This window comes from Euphorbia lathyris, chromosome 6 (genome assembly GCF_963576675.1).
Source record: "Euphorbia lathyris chromosome 6, ddEupLath1.1, whole genome shotgun sequence".
NCBI lineage: Eukaryota > Viridiplantae > Streptophyta > Magnoliopsida > Malpighiales > Euphorbiaceae > Euphorbia > Euphorbia lathyris.
The window spans coordinates 17,370,434-17,393,022 of NC_088915.1; the positions used below are offsets into that span (position 1 = coordinate 17,370,434).

Genomic DNA, 22,589 nt, shown 5'->3' on the forward strand with positions numbered 1-22,589 from the left:
TCACCCCCGGAATAACCTGTACTTTTGATCGGAATGTCTACATCCTCTGGTACTTGTGGAACAAAACGAAATGGATCCGTTCTCCTTCTCATTCTTGCATCATCATCAATCTCATGCAAACTTGGTTGAACATTATCAATCGATGGTTCTGAAACGGATCTTTGGCGATGATCGTTATCATATACGTTATCATCATTGTCAAATCCATTGTAGTCGTTATCGTATCCATGGTCATCGTTATCACATCCATTACCATATCCTTGATCATCCCCGTGCACTACATTATCATACCCATAATTGTGATCCAATGTAATATCGTCTAGCCCAAGAGGAGATTGGGTATATGGATTCATGACATGTTTTGCCGGACCACGAGTCTCAATTTCTATGTTAGGCACACAATAACTTATTCTGGGTGCCTCTGCTTCAGCAACATTTTGTGGACTGAATTCACCAACAGTTGGTCGTCTTACTTCTGCACCAATTGGACGTTTTACTTCCGCAACATTTTGACGCCTCACTTCAGCAACCATTGGTCGCCTTACTTCCGCAACACTTGTTCGAGAAGTCATAGTCACATATAATGGCATCACATCGGGTTTATTCCATCTACAAAACTCAACGAAACCAGCTATATCACTGTCATCCACAATTTGTGCTAATCGTCCAAAAAGTTTATTTGGACCGTATGTTGTGTGCATTGCCATTTGTATGTCAAAACAGGTTGCATCAACATTCAGGGAAGCGTGAATTCTATCTCTCAAAGTTTGGTAATCAGTTGGGGTTGAAAAATGGAGCACCTTAGATTGACCACCAACGTATATCATAGTGTCCATGGGCCCCTCTTTTTTCCATTCTCCATCCCACGAAACCATACACAGACAAATATTCGGGGTGGACATATTTCTGCATTACCATAAACACATAAGTAAATTATATATTATATTATTGTAACTAAACGAAGAAAGTTAACGAAAATTATATATTATTGGTATTCACACTTCAAACTATGAGATATGCCGATATATGTCGATGCAACTTGCATATAGACACATATCGGCGCATATACGTCGATACGGCTCATATATCGACATATATCGACGGAATATGAATAGCCGTTTTTCTAGAATGATCTGTTAAGCGGTGCCTTAAATGCATGTAATGATCACTTTGACTATCACGCTAAGCATTAAATACGTCGATATATGCCGATACAACATAGATTTCGACACCTATCGGCACGTATCTGCAAAGTATTATCGGTATGAATGTCGATACGGCTTATATATCGACGTATATCGACGGAATATGAATAGACGTTTTTCTAGAATACTCTATTAGTGAGCATTAAATGCAGGTAATGATTAATTTGACTTTCACTCTTATTCGAATATCACTCTATAGTCTGTTGAGATTCCCCGTGCATATTACAATTCCTTCATCTATAAATAGACTCATTACTTGTTCATACTTTATTATTCATTCTAGTAAACTCTTCAATTCTCAAGTTTATCCAAAAACAATGGCAGCGTCACCACCGGGATCACCACAGTCGCCACCACCACCACCACCACCACCTCATCCTATGCCTGAGTTCGAAGAACTCATGGCTTCTTTCATCCTCTCGTTCCGTGATGGAGACACGGACGAAATCATCAGGTTCATGAGGGGCATGGCACAAACCATGTCTTGGGCTGCAGAAGAGACCTCTGACCTTCTGGAGTCAGTCATGGCCCAAAACAGGCGGCTCAGGAGGACAGTAAGGCGCCTCAAGCGGGACTTGGAGAAGTCCAAGAAGGACTACGCTGAGGTGTTAATGGGTCCTGAGTACCAATAATTGTGTTTTTTTTTGTTTTGTTTTTAATATTTACGTACTTATATTAGTTGTTCTGTGTTTGATTCTTTTTTTTTGTTTATGTGTTTTGTGTTTGTTACTCTGTTTTTTTCGTTTTTTAATGTTTTATGTATTTCTTTCCTTTTTAATATATAATATGAAAATTATGGTTATGTTTTATGTGCTTTGTGTTTGAATTTTATGATTTAGAATGGAAAATCACACATCTCTGTATGTCGATATGAATCTTGTATCGACATTCATATCGACAGTATCGACAATAATCGACACTGTCGAGAAAATCGCAGATTGAAGTTCCAAATCAAATGCATCTTCTTACAATAATGTCACTCATTTTAGGGTTTCGCACGAACAGTAATAACATGAATAGACGACAACAACGATATACATTGGGTTTCAAAGAAACAAACCGATACATCAACAATGAATAGGACGAAGCTCTAAATATGAGGACGAAGCTTTAAATATTGTAAATAAATGAAAAACTTACATGATTGTGTATAAAATCTTGAAGCACACACTGTGGGTTGGATTGATTGTTGATCGTTAGCTGTAAATTGATCTCGTTCTTTAGAGAGAGAGAGACACAGAGAGAGAGAGAGAGCGGGATGAAAAGAGAAAAATGGGGGGAAGACAACGTTATTAAAAGGTTAGAGATGAGGGTAAGGTTGGAAATTAGTTAATGAAATGTGTTAGTTTTGGTGAGATTTTGAAAGTGTGTTAGAAATGAAAACTAACCCCCAAAAATGTGCTAGTTTTGTAATTGTCCCAAAGCAAAATCCGAAAGGAATCAATAAATAAAAATATAATTAGATAAAGAAAATATTAACCAAGAACTAAATGGATATTTTTTCTAACCTAACCTAAACTAAATGCATAGTATCTATGTCATTCTTTCAAACAAAACTTATAATTAGAAAGGAAAAAAGAAAAGAAATATATACTAATTTAAAAAAAATATATATAAATCGTGATTCCTTGCAGGGACGGGGATGTGGAACGAACGGACACGACTGTTCATAAATGGACACGATTGTTCACGAACGAACACAACTATTGATGAAGGGATGTGTTTATTGGTATTTAAATTAATTTCATAATTTTATTCAATTGTATCCAACATAAAGTGCAATAACTAGGGGTGGCAACGGTGTGGGGCGGGTACTGTTATGCATTTACCACTCCATCCCCAAATGTTTACGGTAAAGTTTCGGAGAATCCCATTAAATGATTCGGGAATTTTTCATCCTCATCCCCTCCCATACGGTTTCGGAGAATCCCCATACCCAATAAATTAATAATATTAATTTTTATATATACAAAAATTTAATTATAATATTTAAAAAAAATAACAAAAAACATTTAATATTATACTGGTTATATTACAGAGTAACCAACAAACTGGTTACAGATTAATCTGTAACCATTTTGTTGGTTACTTTTGATCTGTAACCAACAAACTAGTTACAGAAATCTATAACCAGCAATTGCTGGTTATATTGTCTCTGTACATTTTTATTATGATACATTGGTATAAAAATAATGGTTTAAAATTAAAATTAATAATTTTTTCGGGGATTCCCACGGGAATTTACGCGGTAACGGGTAGGGATCTCCACGGGCAGATATAGCAATCTCCATCCCCATCCCCATTTAGGTTTCGGGGAAAAAAGATTCCCTATCTCCATCCCCATCATCAATTTTTACGATTATTCCCTATTCTTATCGATTCAGATACTCACGGTTTTCAGATAATCCCCTGCCCATTATCACCCTTAGCAATAACTTATAAATCATTTGCTCCCCCAAGTTTTAGCAATGTGAGATAAAAGTTCTGATTGGTAACACAATCATTTCATATGATTTACTTTCAACATTAATTTTCGATTGATTGTTTAATCATATTGAACTTATAAGGGTCAAATACATGAATATCATAATTAAGTATAAAATTATAAATAAATTATATTGCGAAACTTAATTCTTAATATGTCATTATTCCTTATATATTATGATTTTACATCATAGTTTAAAAATTCTAGTCTCTAATTCATAAATTATAAACCCTAAAAAATATATTTTAGACTTCTAATTTATAAATTTTAGTCCTTAAAATATATTAAAAGTACTGATTTTACAAGTTTGACATAATCTAAAATTATGACTTGATATAATTGTAAATAATTGTTAAAACATGAACTTCTGTGTAATTTTCCCAACTTATAATCTATCAGTAAAAAATCCTATAAAATATAATATAAGAACATATTACTATTTAAAAAAAAATATAATAATATATTATATATTATTCGAAACTTCATTTATGCATTGTATTTTTAAATTTCAATTTTAAAAATAATCACAAAAGTCAATTTTTTTAACACTTATGAACCTCACGTGAATATCAAGATCTTGTTGATCATGATGAAATATTGAACCTACACAGCAATAATGGTGGGAGTAAGACAGAAGAATCAGATTCTATATGATGGTGATGATGGATGGTTTTTTTTGGTACAACCAAAATTTAGGCCTCGTTTGGTACGTTGTAATGAGCGTTCTAATTGAATGTTCATTATTATGTTTAGTTAGTCATATTATTTTTGTCGTAATAGAATTACAAATACATCATTTCATTTTTCTTTGTAAATTTATGTAATAAACATTACGAACAAAAGAGGCACGGATCCCTATTACGACTAATCTTTATATTTTTATTACTAATGGCGAAATACGGGAAAAATCAAAAAAGGAGAAAAAGGTGAAAAAACACGAAAACATAGAAAAAATGCAAAAAAAAAACGCGAAAATCGGAAAACGGAAAAAGGCGGAAAAACTTGAAAACCACAAAAAATGAGAAAAGAGGAAAAAGAGGAAAAGTGAGGAAAAAACGAAAAATGAACCAGTAAATCGTGCTCATGAGCGGCTCGTTTACAAATCGAGTCGAACCGAGCTTTTATCGAGCCGAGCGGCTCGGCTCATTTAGAGCCCTAGATGAGAGCATCCATAAGGACGATAATACCTTGCATATTGAAGTATAAAAGGCAAAGCCTCGAAATGAATTTAGAGGTAGATGTATCGTGTCCATTTCGGATTAGTATCAAAATAAGTCAAGTTTAATACAATTTAAAAACTTACGTGTTATAATCGTATTAGCATAATCGAGTTCATGTCGATTCCATGTGGTGTTTTCGGATCACATATAATTTTACTATACACGTGTGTATATTAATTGTGACTTTAAAAATAGGTAAATTACACCTATGACTACTCAATTTTACCAATTTTAATGGTATGGTAACTGAACTTCAAAATGTAACATAAAAGCTACTAAACTTTACACTTCGTTACACGCGTGACCACTAAAATTTAACTAACTCCTCAAAATGATCTTTAACGACCTCAACATAAAAACATTCAAGAATTACAGTGGTTGAAAATGATATTTACCATGAAACCACAATTTATTTTCCAAAAATCACAATTTTTTGATCTTTCTCTCCCCTCCAAACAACACCCAAATTACCTCAAAATGAAAAGTTTCAAGAATTAAAGTTGTTTAGAATATCATTAATTCTTAGAATTGTTTATTTTGAAGCAGTCAACGATCATTTTGCGACGTTGATTGAAGTTTAGGGCCACAAGTTTAATAAAGTGTAAAATTCGAGGTTTTTATGTTACATTTTGAAATTCAGCATCCATACCGTGAAAATTGATAAAGTTCAATGGCCATTGGTGTAATTTATCTCTTTAAAAGTAAAGGAGGATAATATTTTCAAATATTTTATATCATTTTTAGATTAATATGTGAACACATTAATCATCCAATAGTTCGGTAATATCATGTTGCGGGTCATAGAGTGTGGTTATAATAGTATAGGAGGTTCGAGTCATTTTTACAAGTAATAATTGTAATTTTATCACCTTTTATTAATAAATGTGATAAGTAAAAACATGACAAAATATAACAATGATTTTAAATATTTGTATCGTTTCGTGTCATTTTGGAGTTAACATATCGATCCTAATCCAACCCAAAAAAAATGACATGTCAATAAAAAAAATGACACATTATTTACTAAACTAAATTCAAATACGAAAATTATATATTAATTTTATATCGTATAGTCAAATCATGTATACGTTTTTATAGCCTCTAAATGAATTGAGTGCATAGTGAATTTGTTTTTATATATTACTTTTTTTTAATCATTCACGTCAATTTGTTTGATTTTTCAGGAAAAGCTATCTCGCATCGCATCTAATTATATCCATTGCAGTGGTGGCCCAACAAGACTATTAAAATAAAACGTTAAATATATTTAAAATTTATACCTTCCAAGAAATCCGATGTCGTCCAGCGGTTAGGATATCTGGTTTTCACCCAGGGGACCCGGGTTCAATTCCCGGCATCGGAACATTTTGTCAAAAAATTAATTTTTTTATTTGTTTTTGTTGATTATGAATTATGGACCGCCAAAATTATTTGTTTTTGTTGATCGTTAATGTATTTTATGGCCCGCCCTTAATCTTTTTATGGATTAATACATCATCCGCCCTTAAAATCTTTTAAAAGGTTGATTGGTATTCTAATCTCCGGGTAATTCTCATTTTGCTGGTAGTAAATTTAGTAGATTTCTATTTATCGCTTCCAAATTATTTATTATCGTTTTTTTTTTGGCACTTTTATCGTTTTATTTTTTAAACTCAAAAACTGAAATTCTTTCAAATTTCTTCGAAATTCAAAAACCCGAACAACATTCATGGGACTTAAACATGGTAAAGGAAAAAGACTAATAATTCACTGGATAAGTATTTTTATTTGAAAATCAAATTAAAAACACGAGTTTCATCTCCGGATTCGGAAAAAAAAATCATCCAAAATATACTAAACGGGTGATTCACACCATTTCGCCTAGGTAGAAACAGATGAACTATCCGTTTCTGCCTAGGCGAAAACGGGTGGATCACCCGTTTCTTCCTAGATGGAAACGGGTGGATCACCCGTTTCCACTCGTTTCTGCCTAGATAGAAACGGGTGATCCGCCCGTTTTCGCCTAGGCAGAAACGGATAGTTCATCCGTTTCTACCTAGGCAGAATGGTGTGAATCACCCGTTTAGCACATTTTGAATGAATTTTTTTTTATATATATTGATTAAATCGGTTAGTTTTTGAAGATGAATTTCAATTAGTGTAAATAGGAACTGTAGTTATTCGATTTCCTCGACGTTCTCAGGTCCATTTTTCATAAATCCAATTTTTGGCTCGGGAGAGAGAGGATATTTGCAAACAAATATTTTGATAGCCCCTCTAATTTGTTTAAAATATTCCGATAACCCTTTCATTTTACTTAAAATTTAATCAATTAATCACTCGGTAAAAAAATATGTTACAATAGAATGTGTGTTGCACACGTTTTAAAATGTCATTACATATAGGGATGTAATCGAGTCGAGCCGAGCTGAGCTTTGGCCTGCTCAAACTCGGCTCGCTATAAAATTAACGAGCTCGAGCCCGAGCCGAGCTGAGCTTTGGCCTGCTCAAACTCGGCTCGCTATAAAATTAACGAGCTCGAGCCCGAGCCGAGCTTTGACTTGCTCAAGCTCGGCTCAGCTCATTAGAAAATAAACAAGCTCGAGCCGAGCTTCGAGCTTGTTCCAAGCCTAAAACTAAGTTTAGATATTTGTGAACTAACACAAAACTATATAGTTTTCTACAAAATTAAAATTTGTTCATAAATATTCAATCGAGCCTGATCGCGAGCTTTCGAGTCGAACTTTGGCCTGCTCAAGCTCGGCTCGTTCAGTAAATCGTGCTCACGAACGGCTTATTTACAAATCGAACCAAGCTTTTATCAAACCGAGCACCGAGCCGCTCATGAGCGGCTCGGCTTACCTACAGCCCTAATTACATACTTCACATAATAGATTAAAACATATTAAACAAGAAGTTCTCACTTGCTCAATTATAAACATGTTTTCTCTAATATTAGAACCACATACCCCGACATTGGTTGTTTTACTTTTTCAAGACGCTTGCAACATACATTCCGCGCATAACTTATATTTTTTTACAACCGAATGATTAATTAACTGCATTTTACACAAGTTGGAGGGTTGTCAGAACATTTTATCTAAGTTGATGGAGCTTTTGGGACATTTTTAAAGTCCATGAGTCAATTAATCTTTTTAAACAAGTTTAAGAAGCAAATAATATATTAAACCTATTTTTATCAATTCAGAGATTAGACAAATAAAAAAAGATGGATTGATGACCAGCCACCCGACTCTAATGTTAAAGTTAGAGTTTGAAAAAAATGAGTGATACGTAAGGAAACAACTAGGTCTAAATTACATAGAAAGTTTATATCTAATTTACAACCTCGTGTTCTGGAAAAAAAATCTTATGATTCCATCATCGATCTACAAGTAGATGAATATGATATTTTTTTTAAAAGGCATATGGTTTATAGCCTAATAATATTAATCTTTATGATTTAACCTATTGACTTTAATGGCATGGTATGTTGACTTTGCTTATGTGTAATCCTAAAATTTTGACTTTTATTAATGTGGTATATTGGTTTGATGATAGGGGCGGAGCCAGGGGTCGTGGAGGATCGGCTGACCCTCCGGCCTACCGGAGAACCCTAGGAAATGGTTCTCCGTCCCTCATTCCATCTCAGTATGCCATGGCTGGGGGACGATCGAGGAAGAAGAAGACATCTTCTTCCTGCGATCTGGTTGTTTTTTAATTTTTGGGCCTTTCATTGCTGGGTCTTTGATACTACACCTTTTACAATTAAAAGATTTATTACTTCAATTCTTTTTAATCAAAAATTTCACTTTAAACCCGTATTACATATATTATGTCAGAGTTATTATTGAATTTTTTAAAATTTATTTTTTAATTTTGATTCTGATTCAACAAAATTTATTTAAAATACTCATTCCAATTCCGGTTTAACCTCATTCTTGATTCTAATTCTAATTCGAATATTTTTTTTCAAACTTGTATATGAAATACAGTAAAAATTTCAAAAAATTTCATGTCTATTTATATGTTTGTAATCTGTTACTAATGTGAAGCTTACATAATAAAATTCATGATTGGGAAGACAATTTGATAAATTATTTTCAAATTGTCTAAATTTATCAATATTAGAGGTAAATTTACTTTTCGTTATAGGTAAAACTGTAAATATGACTGTCACGTTAGCTGTGAATTTTTTTTTACTATATATATGTAGGGCTAAACTCAGCCCTCCAACCGTGGAATCCTGGTTCCACCACTATTTGATTATATTAACTTAATGTGATATGTTGACACGATGATATGACTAATGATGTTGATAAAATTGTTTTATTTACTAACTTTGTAAAACATATATCCTTATTTGTAAGAATATCATATTCCCCTACCGGGGAATGAATAAAATCACATAAATTCTCTTTATTCTTTTCCCCTATTCTTTATTCATCTTCTATTCAACTTCTATATCAGAAATGATTTTAATTTTTAGTAAGGATAGACTCAACTTGTCAACAAGAACTAAAGGAGTTTGCTATTGCCTTATATGGAAGTAAAAAATAAGTTGTTTATCCTATATAAAAAGGGAAAATTACAAAACTAGGTCAAATGGGAGGCCCATTTACATATTTAACCCATTTACTCAACCTATTACATATCTAGACTCATTTTGTGTGACTTTCCAAAAATACCCCCAATATTTACGCGCGGCTCGCCCCATCCCGTCTGACTTCGCATATTCCATACTATGCGAAGTCTGCGAAGTAAATGTTTGGGTTTGCTTGATGAATTTAGTTCGCATATGCGAAGCATGGATGTGTTTTGAAGCTAATTCGCGAAGTGGTATATAACAAAAAAGGGCAAACAACAACGGATTCTAACATTAAAATCATAACATTATCAAAATTTACAACAAGATTGCCACAATGAACTCTACTAACTAATCATTTCAAAGTGAAACTAACTAATCCGGTACCAAGATTACGCATCCGCTTCAAAATTGGCACCGGATTAAGTTAGGTCCACTTTGAAGATTGGCACCATGGGATGGACGTGTCCCATGGTGCACCCCGAGATTGACACAACCTCTCCTAACGAATCATTTCAGGAGTGAATGTGTCAATCTTGGGGAAGTTCATCCCTATACAGGAAGGAAAATCATCTTCCCTGCATCCCAGTACGCCGCCTTCCAAAAAGGGATGTTACGTATTCAACCATCTACAGAAAAAATTAACAGTGTTAGTTATGAAAAAGGACAATTTTGGATTCGCGAAATGAAAATTAGCGAAGCATGCGAATGTAAATGTGCAGGGGAAGAGGTGATTTTACTTCGCATATCGATTTTTTCGCGAAGTCTGCGAGGTCTGAAATGTGACTATCTACGTCGCATATCGATGCTTTCGCGAAGTCTGTGAGGTCTGAAACGTGAGGATCTATTCGCAGACTTCGCGAACTAATAGATTCACGAGGTAGATCCATACGTTTCAGACTCTTTCTCTTCGCAGAACGTCGCGAAATCATCAATACACGAAGTAGATCATCACTTTTCAGGCTCGTTCTCTTCGCAAAGTTTAGCGAAACCATCGATTGCTAAGTGAATTCATGATAAAACGCAGAAAAAAAAACAGATACTTACATTTTTCGCCCCTTTCACCCCCAAAAGCGACAATAACAATATGATAACATAGGAAGAACGAAGGAAATAACGTAGAAAAACCATTTCTTTGATGGTAACAAGAAGAAAGAAACCAAGCAACGAATAGGAAGATGAAAAACCATGGCTTCGTTTTCTAGGGTTGGAAAGTTGCATAATCAAGAGATGAAGAGAGGAAAAAGAGAAATTCATTGCGATTTTGACTAAATGGTGCAGATTTTGTGCAATTTAAAGGAAGAAAGGAAGATCAAAAGTCTTGAAATCATTAACGCATGAGCAACTTTTCGCATAACCAAGGAGATAGGGGGGAGCGGTGATTCGCGAAGATAGGGGGAAAGTGGGAAGGTCAGGGGTATTTTTGGAAAGTCACACAAAATCAGTCTAGATATGTAGTAGAATTAGTAAATGAGTTTAATATATAAATGGCCTTCCCATTTGACCCAGATTTGTAATTTTCCCATATAAAAATAGTTTATTTATTCTTAAATCATATACATACTTCTATTTTCATTTTGTAAAAGGTTTCTATTTTTAAAATATTATAATAATGGCAAAAGGTATAATTAAACTGTTTTAAGGATTAAACCCCTGATCATCTATTTTTCCATATTGAGCCCTTGATTATTGATTCTATTATAAATTAGGCCATTATTTAACTTTTTCGTCGAATTTGGACTGCATACGTCGTTAAGGCAATTCGGCTTGTTGACATGGAAAAATAAAAATAGGAATTTCTTGACTAGAAGAGGTAAAAATTAAAAACCAAAACGAAATTATAAAAATTAATTTCAAGCATATTCTTCCAAACTCAATTTTTTCTCTCCCATTTTATAATTTTCAACATTAAAATCGTCAAATCGATCTTCTCATCTCCTAAACTCGACAGAAAAGTTAAATAAAAACCAAATTCACAACAAAATAATGATCAATGACTCAATATGGAAAAATAATTGATCAAATGTATAAGGAAGATTAAAATAGGCAAAAAAGATGGGAAAACGAGACGAAAGCAATCCCTTGCTCCATCAAAGGAAGTTAATGGGCCGCACGTACTATTGAAATGGTTTGTCAGTAGAGATGTTCCCATGGGTTTTTTAGGTTGGGTTGACTTACTCCCCCTGTGTAGGAGATCACGACAAGGTTACCGGTTGCTTGAGGTCTCTGTTCAACTCGAAAAGCCTTATTACGACTTCACCCCAGTCGAAGACCCCACCGTGGTTCAAGAAAAGTAGCGGCCAAAGCCGGTCAAAGAATTGGGCGAGGCATTTTCATATTATCGATATGCCACTAGCTCAGGGGTTGCCCGGGTTTCTCGGCCTGGTATCCTGCACCTCACCCGAGGGGGAATTAAAATTTATGGTGCACAGAAGATGGCACCGCTTTGGTTTGGTGCAACCACCCACAGCAGATTCTACAACCGAGTCTGATTAACTGACTTCACCCACCATGTCTCGCCTTTCAAATTCATTTCGATTGGAAAAGTGTTCAGTGAGCCGGATTTGACTGACTTTCCTGAACGATACAGGGCAGAGAGGTTACCACCTCAACGGAAGCAAGCAGATAGTATCTTTAATCTTTAAAGCATGTAAAATTAAGAGACTTATGCTTTTTGTCTATAATAATTGAGAAGGTGGTCTAAGAACAAATTAGAAATCGATATCATAATCGTGTTAACCCTAATCAAATTAGTACAGATTTCATATCGTATTTTCGGATCAAATATAATTTTATTATATACCTATGTTAATGGTGTGTTTTAAAATATAGAACCGAGTAATATTTCTAAATATTTTAGGATAAATTACACTCATGACCACTGAACTTTACCCATTTTAATATTGTAACAACAGAATTTCAATTCTAAATGATATAATCATTTTATAATACCACTCAACTTTAACTAACTCCTCAAATGACCGTTAACGATCTCAAAATGAAAATATTCAAAAATTAAAATTGTTCAGAACAATATTTACCGAGAAACCACATTTTTTATTTTCCAAATGGAGCTCTCTTTTTAAAAATCCACTCTCGCTCCTAACCAAACATCACCTAAAAGATCTCAAAACGAAAATTTTCAAAAATTAAAATTCCTTGTAATATCATTAACTCTTCGAAATTTTTATTTTGAAACCATCAACAGTCGTTTTGAGGCGTTGAGTGGCCACCAATATTAAAAAGTATAAAATCAATGATCATACCGTTAAAAATTAAAATTCAATAGCCACAATATTAAAATTGATAAAGTTCAGCAGCCACCGATATAATTTACCCAAATATTAAAAATAATTAGCATGTTTGCTAATAATAAACTATCTAAAAGGCATTTAGAAGTCACATGTTATTTATCTCAGTAATTATTCCTTATTACTATCTCAATTAATTATTACTTATAAAAATATGAAAAATTTGAATCATGTTTGCAGTTAATAATTGTAATTTATTAACTTCATTAATTTAACCGACATATAAAAACATGATAGAATATAATAATAATTTTAAATATTCGTGTCATTTTCGAGTTAGCAGGTCTATCCTAACCTAATTTTGTATCAGCCCAAAAATTAAGCGTTAAACCTAAAATTGAATATCAATGCATATCGTGTTAAACCTAAAATTGAATATCAATGCATATCGTGTTAAACCTAAAATTGAATATCAATGCATATCATATAATCGGATCGTGTGTAATTTTTTGACACCTCTAAAAGAAATAAAACTTAAACTTCCAAGGTATAAAACGCAATTTAGGAAATATTGGGGGAACACAGAAATCTTGGATTAAAGTAAAAAGACAATTTAAAGTCTCAATACAACAATAATCAAAATAGGAGGGCCAAAAAAATAATTTCATAAATCCATTGCATTTTGCCTAAAAATCCATGAAACTGTACAGATTCTATTTCACAGAGACACACACTTCTCATCACACTGAAAGTTCTAAAATAGATTTCCAGGAAACCATCTCTGTGCTACAGGCATTAACCATCCTTAAATGCTTCCTTTTTCAGACCAAGTGTTTTTACTTGTATGCATTCTAGCTCACTGTCATGTCTTATAAGTATCAGGTCAATTGAGCAAGCATATTGACTAACCTCGGTAGTGTCGGACAAGCGAGCATCCCGAGTATGAACCAGTTGAAGCTTAAGAGAGCAACTGCATCATATGGACAATTGTGCTTTGTGGAAGAGAAATATTGAACCACACTGCTCAATGACATCAACACAACAACAGTTAGACCTATAACAAGAGGTATGCAAGGATCTTCAGCTTTCCAAATAATGAACCCGACCAAAAGGGACATCGCTGCGCTGAAGAGAGTTTGTGAAACAGCTACATCTCTTATTTGATCCTCGCTCTTTCTGTCGTTTATGTTCTTTGACGCAGTATTGTGCAACATTGATCTTGGATTTGTGATGTTAGGCAAATCCCATTTGCTCTTGCCCGTAGCTTCCTGTGAATCTGTATGCATTACCAGCTTCCCGCTTTGTTTAGAACGGGATATGCCCCCATCAGAAACATCATAGTTGTCAGTATCAGCAATGCCGATATTTTTCTTCCCTAGAAGTTCCTTTAGTCGAAGATTTTCAACTTTCAGATCCTGCGACTGTAGTAAAACACGCAAAAGTTCACAGGTAAAGCACAGAACTACAACATTCATGTATACGAGTAATAAAAGCCGAAAATGTCAATACTCTTTAGAAGATAATCTGAATCAGCAGGTCTTATCGGCCTTCTTAATATACGAGTAGAAAAAAGAAAGGAAAGATAGATAAATAACAGTTGATGCTGTACTCTCGCCTCTTCGTGGAAAAATTCGTAACCGTTTGTGGTTCAAACCTATCAAGGAGAAAGCTTATTCATCTCTTCAACATCTTAGGATTATAACAGGTGATTAATGATTTTATATTCTTACAGCCTAGAAGACCTACCATTCTTCTTCCGAACAAATGAGAATTGAATATATCTAGATTCTTTCGCTATTAGCGCTCTTCGTTATTTTATTTTATTTTTATGAGTGACTTGAAGGACACTTCATACTTTCCAACAATCTAAGTACCTTATTTTAGTCTGAAGTTGGGGTAAGACAGAGAGTTCATCATCCAAATTTCATAAACCAAACTTTGAAACAACTCTCTGTTACCTGACTTTACTGAGCCAAAATCAGTTGCCGAAATTGAGCTGAAAATGAAGAAATTCAGCTCAATCTGATGTGTCTGCTTTCAGTTGCAATTTTCTGTGTGGAACAAATAAGACTACATAGCCATTCTCAACTAGACAGGCAAATTGTATCGGTGTATATGGTCCTAAATAATGACAATTACAGACCTGTTTTTGAACTTGATTCTTTCGCAATAATAATAGATTGACCAAGACAACTGCTCACTAATTTGGCTCTTACACAGTTATGTTGAAAACAGAGTTTCTCCCTGTTCATTAGAAAGGAAGATGTAAAGTTTCTAGCGAGAAAAAGCTTATGTTTATACCAGTGCTTCTTCACAAGGACATATTGCTACAAAGAAGACGGTATTGCTACAAATTGAAAAGATCTCCCAAACTAAACTTATGATTGAGGAAAGAAATGAAAAGCACCAGGATTAATGAAGAAAAAACCATGGTAAGGTCTATAGAATAGATGCAAGGAATTGATGTCAAGAGAGACATGATAATAATCTCAAAACCCATTGTACTCTCAAAATCCAGCATGGAGAACATGATCAGATAATCTCCAATCTCCACCATCTTCCCTTACTATTATACCATTCTGTACTGTATCTCTTTGATTAATGGAACTAACACTTTTTAATACATCAAAGAATGATGAAGTGCAATACCTCCCCCAAAGGCAGCCTGTGCCTTAACTGTGACCCAAACCCGTCTCAGGGTGAGGGACATATATTTACAATGCCTTCAGAGTATTTCAGGAATAAGAAATTTAGAATAATTCAGAAATTTAAATCTTAGAAGTTAATTTAGCAAATTTATAAATGGTCATTCTATATCAGATACAAGCATGTTTTGTTGGACAAAGTTACTTATAGTCAAGAATTTAGGGTACCCTTATGTCAGAGTTGAGTTACCAGCACATCCAGAAAAAAAGTTCATAGAAGCAAAAGAAATGAAAATGCAATGGTTATAAAAAGAAAAAAGAAATAATCAGTAATAGTTTGATTGTAATTTGTAAATAAAGAATGAGAAATCTAATCACTAAAAGAAATAAAATAATTGTTTTTTTATAGTTTATCTGAATACTCAGTTCATGCTCATCAGACACCCTTTAGGTGTGTCAATGAACAAATTGAACCAAAAGCTTACTCTGGTAGTTGAAGTCTAAGAATATTTATTATTGCCTCTGAAACACCCCCACACACGAATGCCTGAGCTTGAAGGGTTTACAACATACGCCCATCCTACTATATATTGAAATTTCATGAATAAATGGGGTTGTCAGGGTTAGAATCCTTGACCACCAGGTCTAAGAGTTTCTGATACAATGTCAACAAAACAATTGAACCTGCTTAAGTTGATAGTTAAAGTCCAGTAACAGTTTTTATTATTATCTCTGACAAGGTGTAACCTCCCTCAATTAAAGTTTCTTTGGGTACACTAGGACTCAAACTCGAGATCTCTAGTTTAAGCTACTTGAGGCACTTAACCACTCAAACCAACCTTAATTGGTAAATAAAATAATTGTTAATAGAAAGAAAAAAGAAACCATTCTGTATCTAAAGTAATCTTTGATCAGTTCAAAATCAATATGTAATTTTCAATTTAAAATTCTTTAGTATCAATAACACCTTCCTAGCACATTGATTTTGCAGGTTGAAAATTAAGGGGTTCAACGTTCTGCAAGTTCATGGGAATATATTCCAAACAAGAGGGTATGCTTAAGAAAAACCTTAGCGAAGACAACCTTACAAACAAAAAAAACCAATCCAAACACACTGCATAGTTGAAGTATGCCTTGATGGTTTTTAGAGTCAATCGATGCCCCGAACCTCAAAATTTCATCTAATTGAGCTTTTTTTATTCTTTATTTGTTTGTTCTATTATTGTATTAGTTCTTAAAGGTAATTTTCGCACCATAGCTTTTCCACCATTATTTCTCTTAACAGCCACAACCTCCAGCAACATCCACACGTCCACTTAGCAAACCCTTATTACAACTAGTACCAGTGAGTAACAGCCAAAATATCATAAGCAATTTGGAATCCAATTCACATAGGGAGAATCTTTCAAAGCTCACATTGATCATAATTGAGAGATTGGTAGTACTATCTTTTTTCCCCTGCAAAATGCTATAGGTCTTCTGTCATTATAATTGTTAAAAACTCTTCAGCTTTTTGAGTGAAGGTTCCAAATTTGATGGAAAAAGTACACAAGGCATTGACATCTGGAGAACATTTCACTACATGATTCATCCTTAGCCCCTCAAGCAAAATAAAATATGTTCCTTTACTTTTACTATATCAAAACATAGAGTTTTCAAATTCATGTCATTGACTATATTCCCATTAACAGGTTAAAAACACAGTTAACACAGAAATCAGTTCATAGACAATCAAATATATGCTAGTTTCACCATATTTTGACAACTGGATAATTAGACTTACAAAAAATAAATAAAGTAAAAAAAAAGCATGCATAGAGAAAAAATACATGAGAACAAATCATACACTCACTGTTGCCAACCATGATATATAATGTTTGCTTTGGAGAGAGAGAGAGAGAGAGAGAGAGGGGCATAAGAAGAATCAAGAACAAGAAACGAGAGCAAATCAAGAACAAGAAACGAGAGCAAACTGCCAATGAAATAAGACCCTCCACATATGATGCTGATAAATGGTCTCTGTTTTTATGATTATTTATTTGTTCATTATGTCTTTGACTTTTAAAGCAATATCTCTACGCAAAATTAAAACAATTGGTATGGTAAGTGGGGCAGTTCTGTTGGGTTGAGGGGAAGAAGATAGAATCACCTAAATATGTAGCCCTGCAGCTATACAAAATCTCTTGCATGCAAAACTTCATTCTAGAACTTTTTAACTTTTTTCTCTTTTTAAAAACGTAGTTGTACCACAGCGTAAGAATTCTTCTCCATCCAAAAAAAAGTAGCTTCAGATTATTTTCTTAAGTACTAAAGTATGAATAAATTTAAAAGCTGAATAGAATGAAAGCCTTTTGGTACAATCTCATACACGAACATCCTACAATTACCAAGATAATACATATCATATGGCAAACAATTGTGAAGTCTATTTCTAAAAATAAGGAATTGCAGGAATAAAACTCCTTACCTCTTTCTCAAGCAATTTAATTTTGGCAATGATACCGTCATTTTCAGCTTCAATTTCTGCTAGCATTGCTTCCAAAATTCTACATTTTTTTGTTGTTGTGTGGAGTTGGGAACAAAGTCTCTTTCTTTCTAAGACATTCCTTTCCAACTGAATTTGCATCTCATGCAAATCTTCTTGCAGCTGAAAACGATAGCAGCAAACACCAAGAAACCATTATAAAAGGGAAAACCACTACAAACAATTAAGATAGTACAATCAACTAAGGAATCAAGCTTCGAACTTCTCTCAAATCAATCCTCATCAAACTAACTCTGATCCAATAAATGAGTCATGTACGTATGGGAAGTTCTTCATATATAGTATTCAGGCGGGAAATGAGGAGGTAAAATAAAACCTCATGATACTTCCACTATTTCTTAAAGCAAAACAAGCTGAAAGAATTTCTGAGTTTATCAGCTAATACACTTTTCACCAAATGTGTTCCTTAAATAGTGAATCAATACTTTTCTTATGTAACGAAATTGGGATTAGAGGATGTTGCTGCAAGCCCCCAATCCAATCTTTGGATCAAACTTTATTTCATGGTATATATTACCTCTTTCTTAGTTTCACGCAAGTCCAAAGATGGCTTAATTGATCGATGATTTGTGTAACATCTATAGCTTGCTTTATCTTTTGTTTCAAAATATATAGTGATCAAAGTGGTTTTTGCTGTCTACACAGCAATTTTATGATATGGTACATGAAACATGCAGAAATATATTTTCCACAAAAGACATCCCACATAAATTTCTCCTGAATATTATAATTTATAAGTATGCATAGAACTTTTAGCTTTTAAACTAATCTTCTAATTAGGGAACTGATAACTTAAAACAATGATTGTGGTTACTTTTACATAAATTTATTCTCTCCTATCCATATTGAATAATATCTATCAAAGCAGTACTCACCCATACATTCTAGCTTCCCTCTCAGCCCCAACCATTACAAATTACTATTCTTCTCTCCTCCCTAATATATCACAAATATCAGAACTAAGAAAACTGAAAAAAATTTAGAAGCTCTTCCAAACTAATATGTCTTTCTCTGCATAAAATCCTGACTATTTTCTTATATAGAGAATTAATAATTTCTGAGATAGTGACATTCATTACCAGGTTACTGAATGTTAATACATGTCTCCAAGCCAATGTTAAAGCCGTCATATGCATGCAATTTGTCCTGATGATTCGATGACTGTATTTTGTGCATGGTCATCTCTAGAGGGATGCTTGTTATAAATCCCTCCCTCATATAGTCAAATCCAATTCCTTTCTCTCTTCGGATGAGTCACTCAAAGATTTAAGAAATAGCAGTATAGGCCATCAATGTCCTTTTTCCTTTACTACAAACACATAAATTTTTATGTGGCCTATTAACATACAGATTTTTAATCAATAGACATTCTCAAGAAATTATTAATATTATCTTAGTAAGAAACCACTATAATGGGAAGAAGAACACTAACCAGTCTCTCCCTCTGCATGGCAGTCGAAACTCGTACAGGAAGAGTTATAAGAGCAATCATCCATATTATTGTTTTGTGGAACATATTCAGATGGAAAATGATTGAAGCTTTCACTAACTCTGCCCAAGTTTCAACCACAAGAAACACGGCTTTAAAGCCAAATGTGAATATCGATGTGCATACTATGATAGGTCTTGTAAGCAGGATGAAAACTATAGACATTAGCCTATGAAACAAAGCCCTCGAATCTACCACTACCACTGATGAATTTGTTTCCTGGCTTGTGTCCATGATTGCACAAGGATTGATAGCAGAATGTGTAGGCAAGAAATGTCCTGAATTAAACATACTATTCTTTAAAGAACAAATATCTTCCATTGTGTATCTAAGATAAAAATAAATTTAAAAGTTCTATCTATCGTTCAAAACACACATGCACGCAGATACAGGGTCGCATAAGCTTTCGCACAAATGCATGGAAGAATAATGTACTTGAGAAAACTTTGTATTTACAACTTTTAGTTGGAAAAAGGAGAGCTACAAGGAAGGTTTTTGCTTATCTCAATAACTAGTATTCTCCAAAAACCTTTCATGTTGAGCATACCGAATTCCTAGAGGACCTAGACTACATTATATCAAGTTGATCAGCATTCATTCTCCACCATGCTCTTATGTTCCAGTCATACTAGGATACATACTTGTTTAGCAAAATAAGAAAATACACAGTAGTAGTTAATTGAGGCTCCCACAACACCTTTATTGCAAAATGCATAATAGGCCCTACAGAATGAATATCAACAGAACATCACATATGCTTTTGCCAACTCCACATAGAAAATGGTAATATTTTTTTCCAAATTATCTTTCTTGGCATTCTTACGAGGAGATAGGGTTTTGACCACCAAGGTAGATAAAAACAGTCTATGTCCCCTCAAAATTTCCAAGAAATTTTGGGCTCGCATCCATGAATATCTAATAATAAATATATAAAGAAAACTTCATGCTCCTAGTTGTTTATAGCCCTTTGAAACAAATGATTTGGCTTCTGTATGTATCCAAATTTAATTGTTTTTTTCCTTATCTCTCTCCTTTTACAAATAAATTATCACTGAGCATGGCATCAATTTGATGTGTGACTATAATTGATCAAGTACTCAATGTGTTTTGGATCAGGAGCAGCTCAATGTGTATAAATCAAAGAGATCAAATGCCCCAGATGCTTTATTTCCCAGCAAAAAGTGACATAAATATATGCGTATCAGTGTCTGTGAGAATATTCTTGTGGAAAATCAATACATACATTTAATTATAAAACACATTGACTTTGTTAAAGAGAAAAACATTTTGTTTGCCAAAGGCTATCGTATCTTACATCACTCTACCTGAATTAAAGGAATTAAATGGTTGCACTGGTTCTCCATACATATAGTGATTTCAATCGACAAATATTTAATTACTGACATCCAAAAGTCCCAAAGCATTCCACAATAAATAAACAAACCGATTATCACTCACTCCCACTGTAAACTTGGCAATGTATAAAATTGCGAATACTAAACCAGAAAGAGAATAAGAAAAATTACGAAACCCTATTTTGATCATCAGAAGAGGAACTTACAGAGACGGGGAAGTAGTGAGGAGGATAGGATATAACAGACGAAGAAGCAGAAAGGAAATGAGGCATTGGAAAGGAGGAGTGAGGAAATGCAGAGAGAGGACGAGAGAGGAGATGGCAACTGGCAGCTCGAGTGTTTCCATGGCTGACACCTGTAGCAAACGAATGAAGCGGTAGTAATTATAAGGGTTAAGGTGCAAAAATACCCCTAACGTGTTGGCTTAGGAGCAATTTTACCCCTAACGTCTAAAATGGTGCAATTTTACCCCTAACGTTTGTAACCAAGAGCAATTTTACCCATAACGTTGATAATTTGGGTCAATTTCAGAATAACCAATTGCATATCAATCATTATATAAAAAAGGATTTCATGTTTTTTGTAATTTAATAATAGAATTGGAGATTAATATTTATAAATTCGGTGAATTTTTTGATTTTTTTTTGTCTAATTCGTACAAAAGACATTATATTTTTTTATATTTTTTTCACATCCCAACATATGTTTGTGATTTGTTACTGATAAAATGACATGCGTGTGAAGTGTAGATGACAAGATTCATGGCTGAGAAGACAGTTTGATGAATTATTTATCAAATTGACCCAATTTATCAACGTTAGGGGTAAAATTGCTCCTAACCCAAAACGTTAAGGGTATTTTTGCATCTTAACCCTAATTATAAATTGTTTATTTATTTCCACAGTCGTGAAATTTGAAATGACTTTAATACCTTTAACTTTTAAGAGAAAAGCAATCAAATAAAGAGCAAATCAGAAAAAGTGAAAAACCACGAGCTTTAAGAAAAGGATTAAAGCTGCATTTTGAATAAGTTTCATTATATCCCAAAATAGTAATTTGACAATTAAATTAAGTTTAATTTTTGTTAATTAGTTTGTTAAATAATGATTTTGAATCAAGCATTAAAATTAAACTAAGGGAACGTTTGGTTTAAACTTCAAAATCAGAATGTGGCGGAATCAGAATTAGAATAACTATTTATTTAATATGTTTGATTCAATTTAGAATCGGAATTGATTCTCTTTGAAGCTGTCTGATTCTTTAATAATCAGAATCAGAATAAATGCAATATTTACTGAAAATAGTTTAGTAACTAATTATTATTATAACTACAAAAAAAATTAGATATTATAATACAAAACAACTAATATAAAAAAAAAATATAATGAATGATTTCGTTTTAACAATTTTTTTTATCATTATTGTTAAAAGAAAACTATTGCCTACCAAAAAAAAGAAAACTATATTTTGATAAGGTTTTTTCTTATTATTATTAAAAGAAAACTATATTATGGGTTAATAATAAAAAACGTGGATTTTTTTATATATAAATCAAATGGGAATGGAATTTGATTAATGTGGGGAGAGTAGGAAATCAATGATTCCTATAAATTGGATAATGAGATGTGGGCTGCTATTTACCGCAATATGAATTTCCACCTACCGTCATATTTTGACAATTATACCCTTCTCATAATTTAAACTTAAAAAATCAAAAATCTCAAATCCTCTCAATCTTCTCTAACTTTTTGGTTTTTCAAAAAACCCGATCTAAAACAACATGCCGCCAAAGCCAGGAGTGGGTAAAGGCTTCATGAAATCTCCGGTAAG

General features: G+C 33.4%; 1 protein-coding gene and 1 non-coding gene across 9 annotated transcripts; one reads left to right on the forward strand and one right to left on the reverse strand.

Annotated features, from left to right (window-relative positions):
* Nucleotides 1-6,201: 6,201 nt before the first annotated feature.
* TRNAE-UUC (transfer RNA glutamic acid (anticodon UUC)) lies at nucleotides 6,202-6,273 on the forward strand. Its single transcript has one exon. It is a non-coding gene; the product is annotated as a tRNA-Glu (tRNA).
* Nucleotides 6,274-13,367: 7,094 nt separating this feature from the next.
* Nucleotides 13,368-21,103, reverse strand: LOC136232527 (uncharacterized). Of its 8 annotated transcripts, none has more exons than XM_066021742.1 (5): nucleotides 20,966-21,095; nucleotides 19,348-19,466; nucleotides 18,995-19,224; nucleotides 17,838-18,017; nucleotides 13,368-14,146 (listed from the first exon to the last, which is right to left on the reverse strand). In XM_066021742.1, the coding sequence occupies exons 3-5, from the start codon at nucleotides 19,049-19,051 to the stop codon at nucleotides 13,604-13,606; spliced, it is 780 nt and encodes a 259-aa protein (XP_065877814.1). In that variant the 5' UTR covers nucleotides 19,052-19,224; nucleotides 19,348-19,466; nucleotides 20,966-21,095; the 3' UTR covers nucleotides 13,368-13,603. The 8 variants fall into 8 exon arrangements, with proteins under 8 accessions (XP_065877814.1, XP_065877815.1, XP_065877811.1 ...); XM_066021743.1 differs by having other exon boundaries at nucleotides 18,995-19,251; XM_066021739.1 differs by lacking the exons at nucleotides 18,995-19,224; nucleotides 20,966-21,095 and adding an exon at nucleotides 20,730-20,959 and having other exon boundaries at nucleotides 13,368-13,745; nucleotides 13,832-14,146; nucleotides 19,348-19,682.
* Between the last annotated feature and the right edge of the window lie 1,486 nt (nucleotides 21,104-22,589).

Coding starts and splice junctions, on each gene's coding strand:
- LOC136232527 (XM_066021737.1), bottom strand. CDS start 20,772: ATGTATGGAGAACCAGTGCAACCATTTAATTCCTTTAATTCAG. Junction 18,018..19,347: donor CCATGCAGAGGGAGAGACTG/GTTAGTGTTCTT, acceptor TATCGTTTTCAG/CTGCAAGAAGATTTGCATGA. Junction 14,147..17,837: donor TTAAATTGCTTGAGAAAGAG/GTAAGGAGTTTT, acceptor GTTTTACTACAG/TCGCAGGATCTGAAAGTTGA.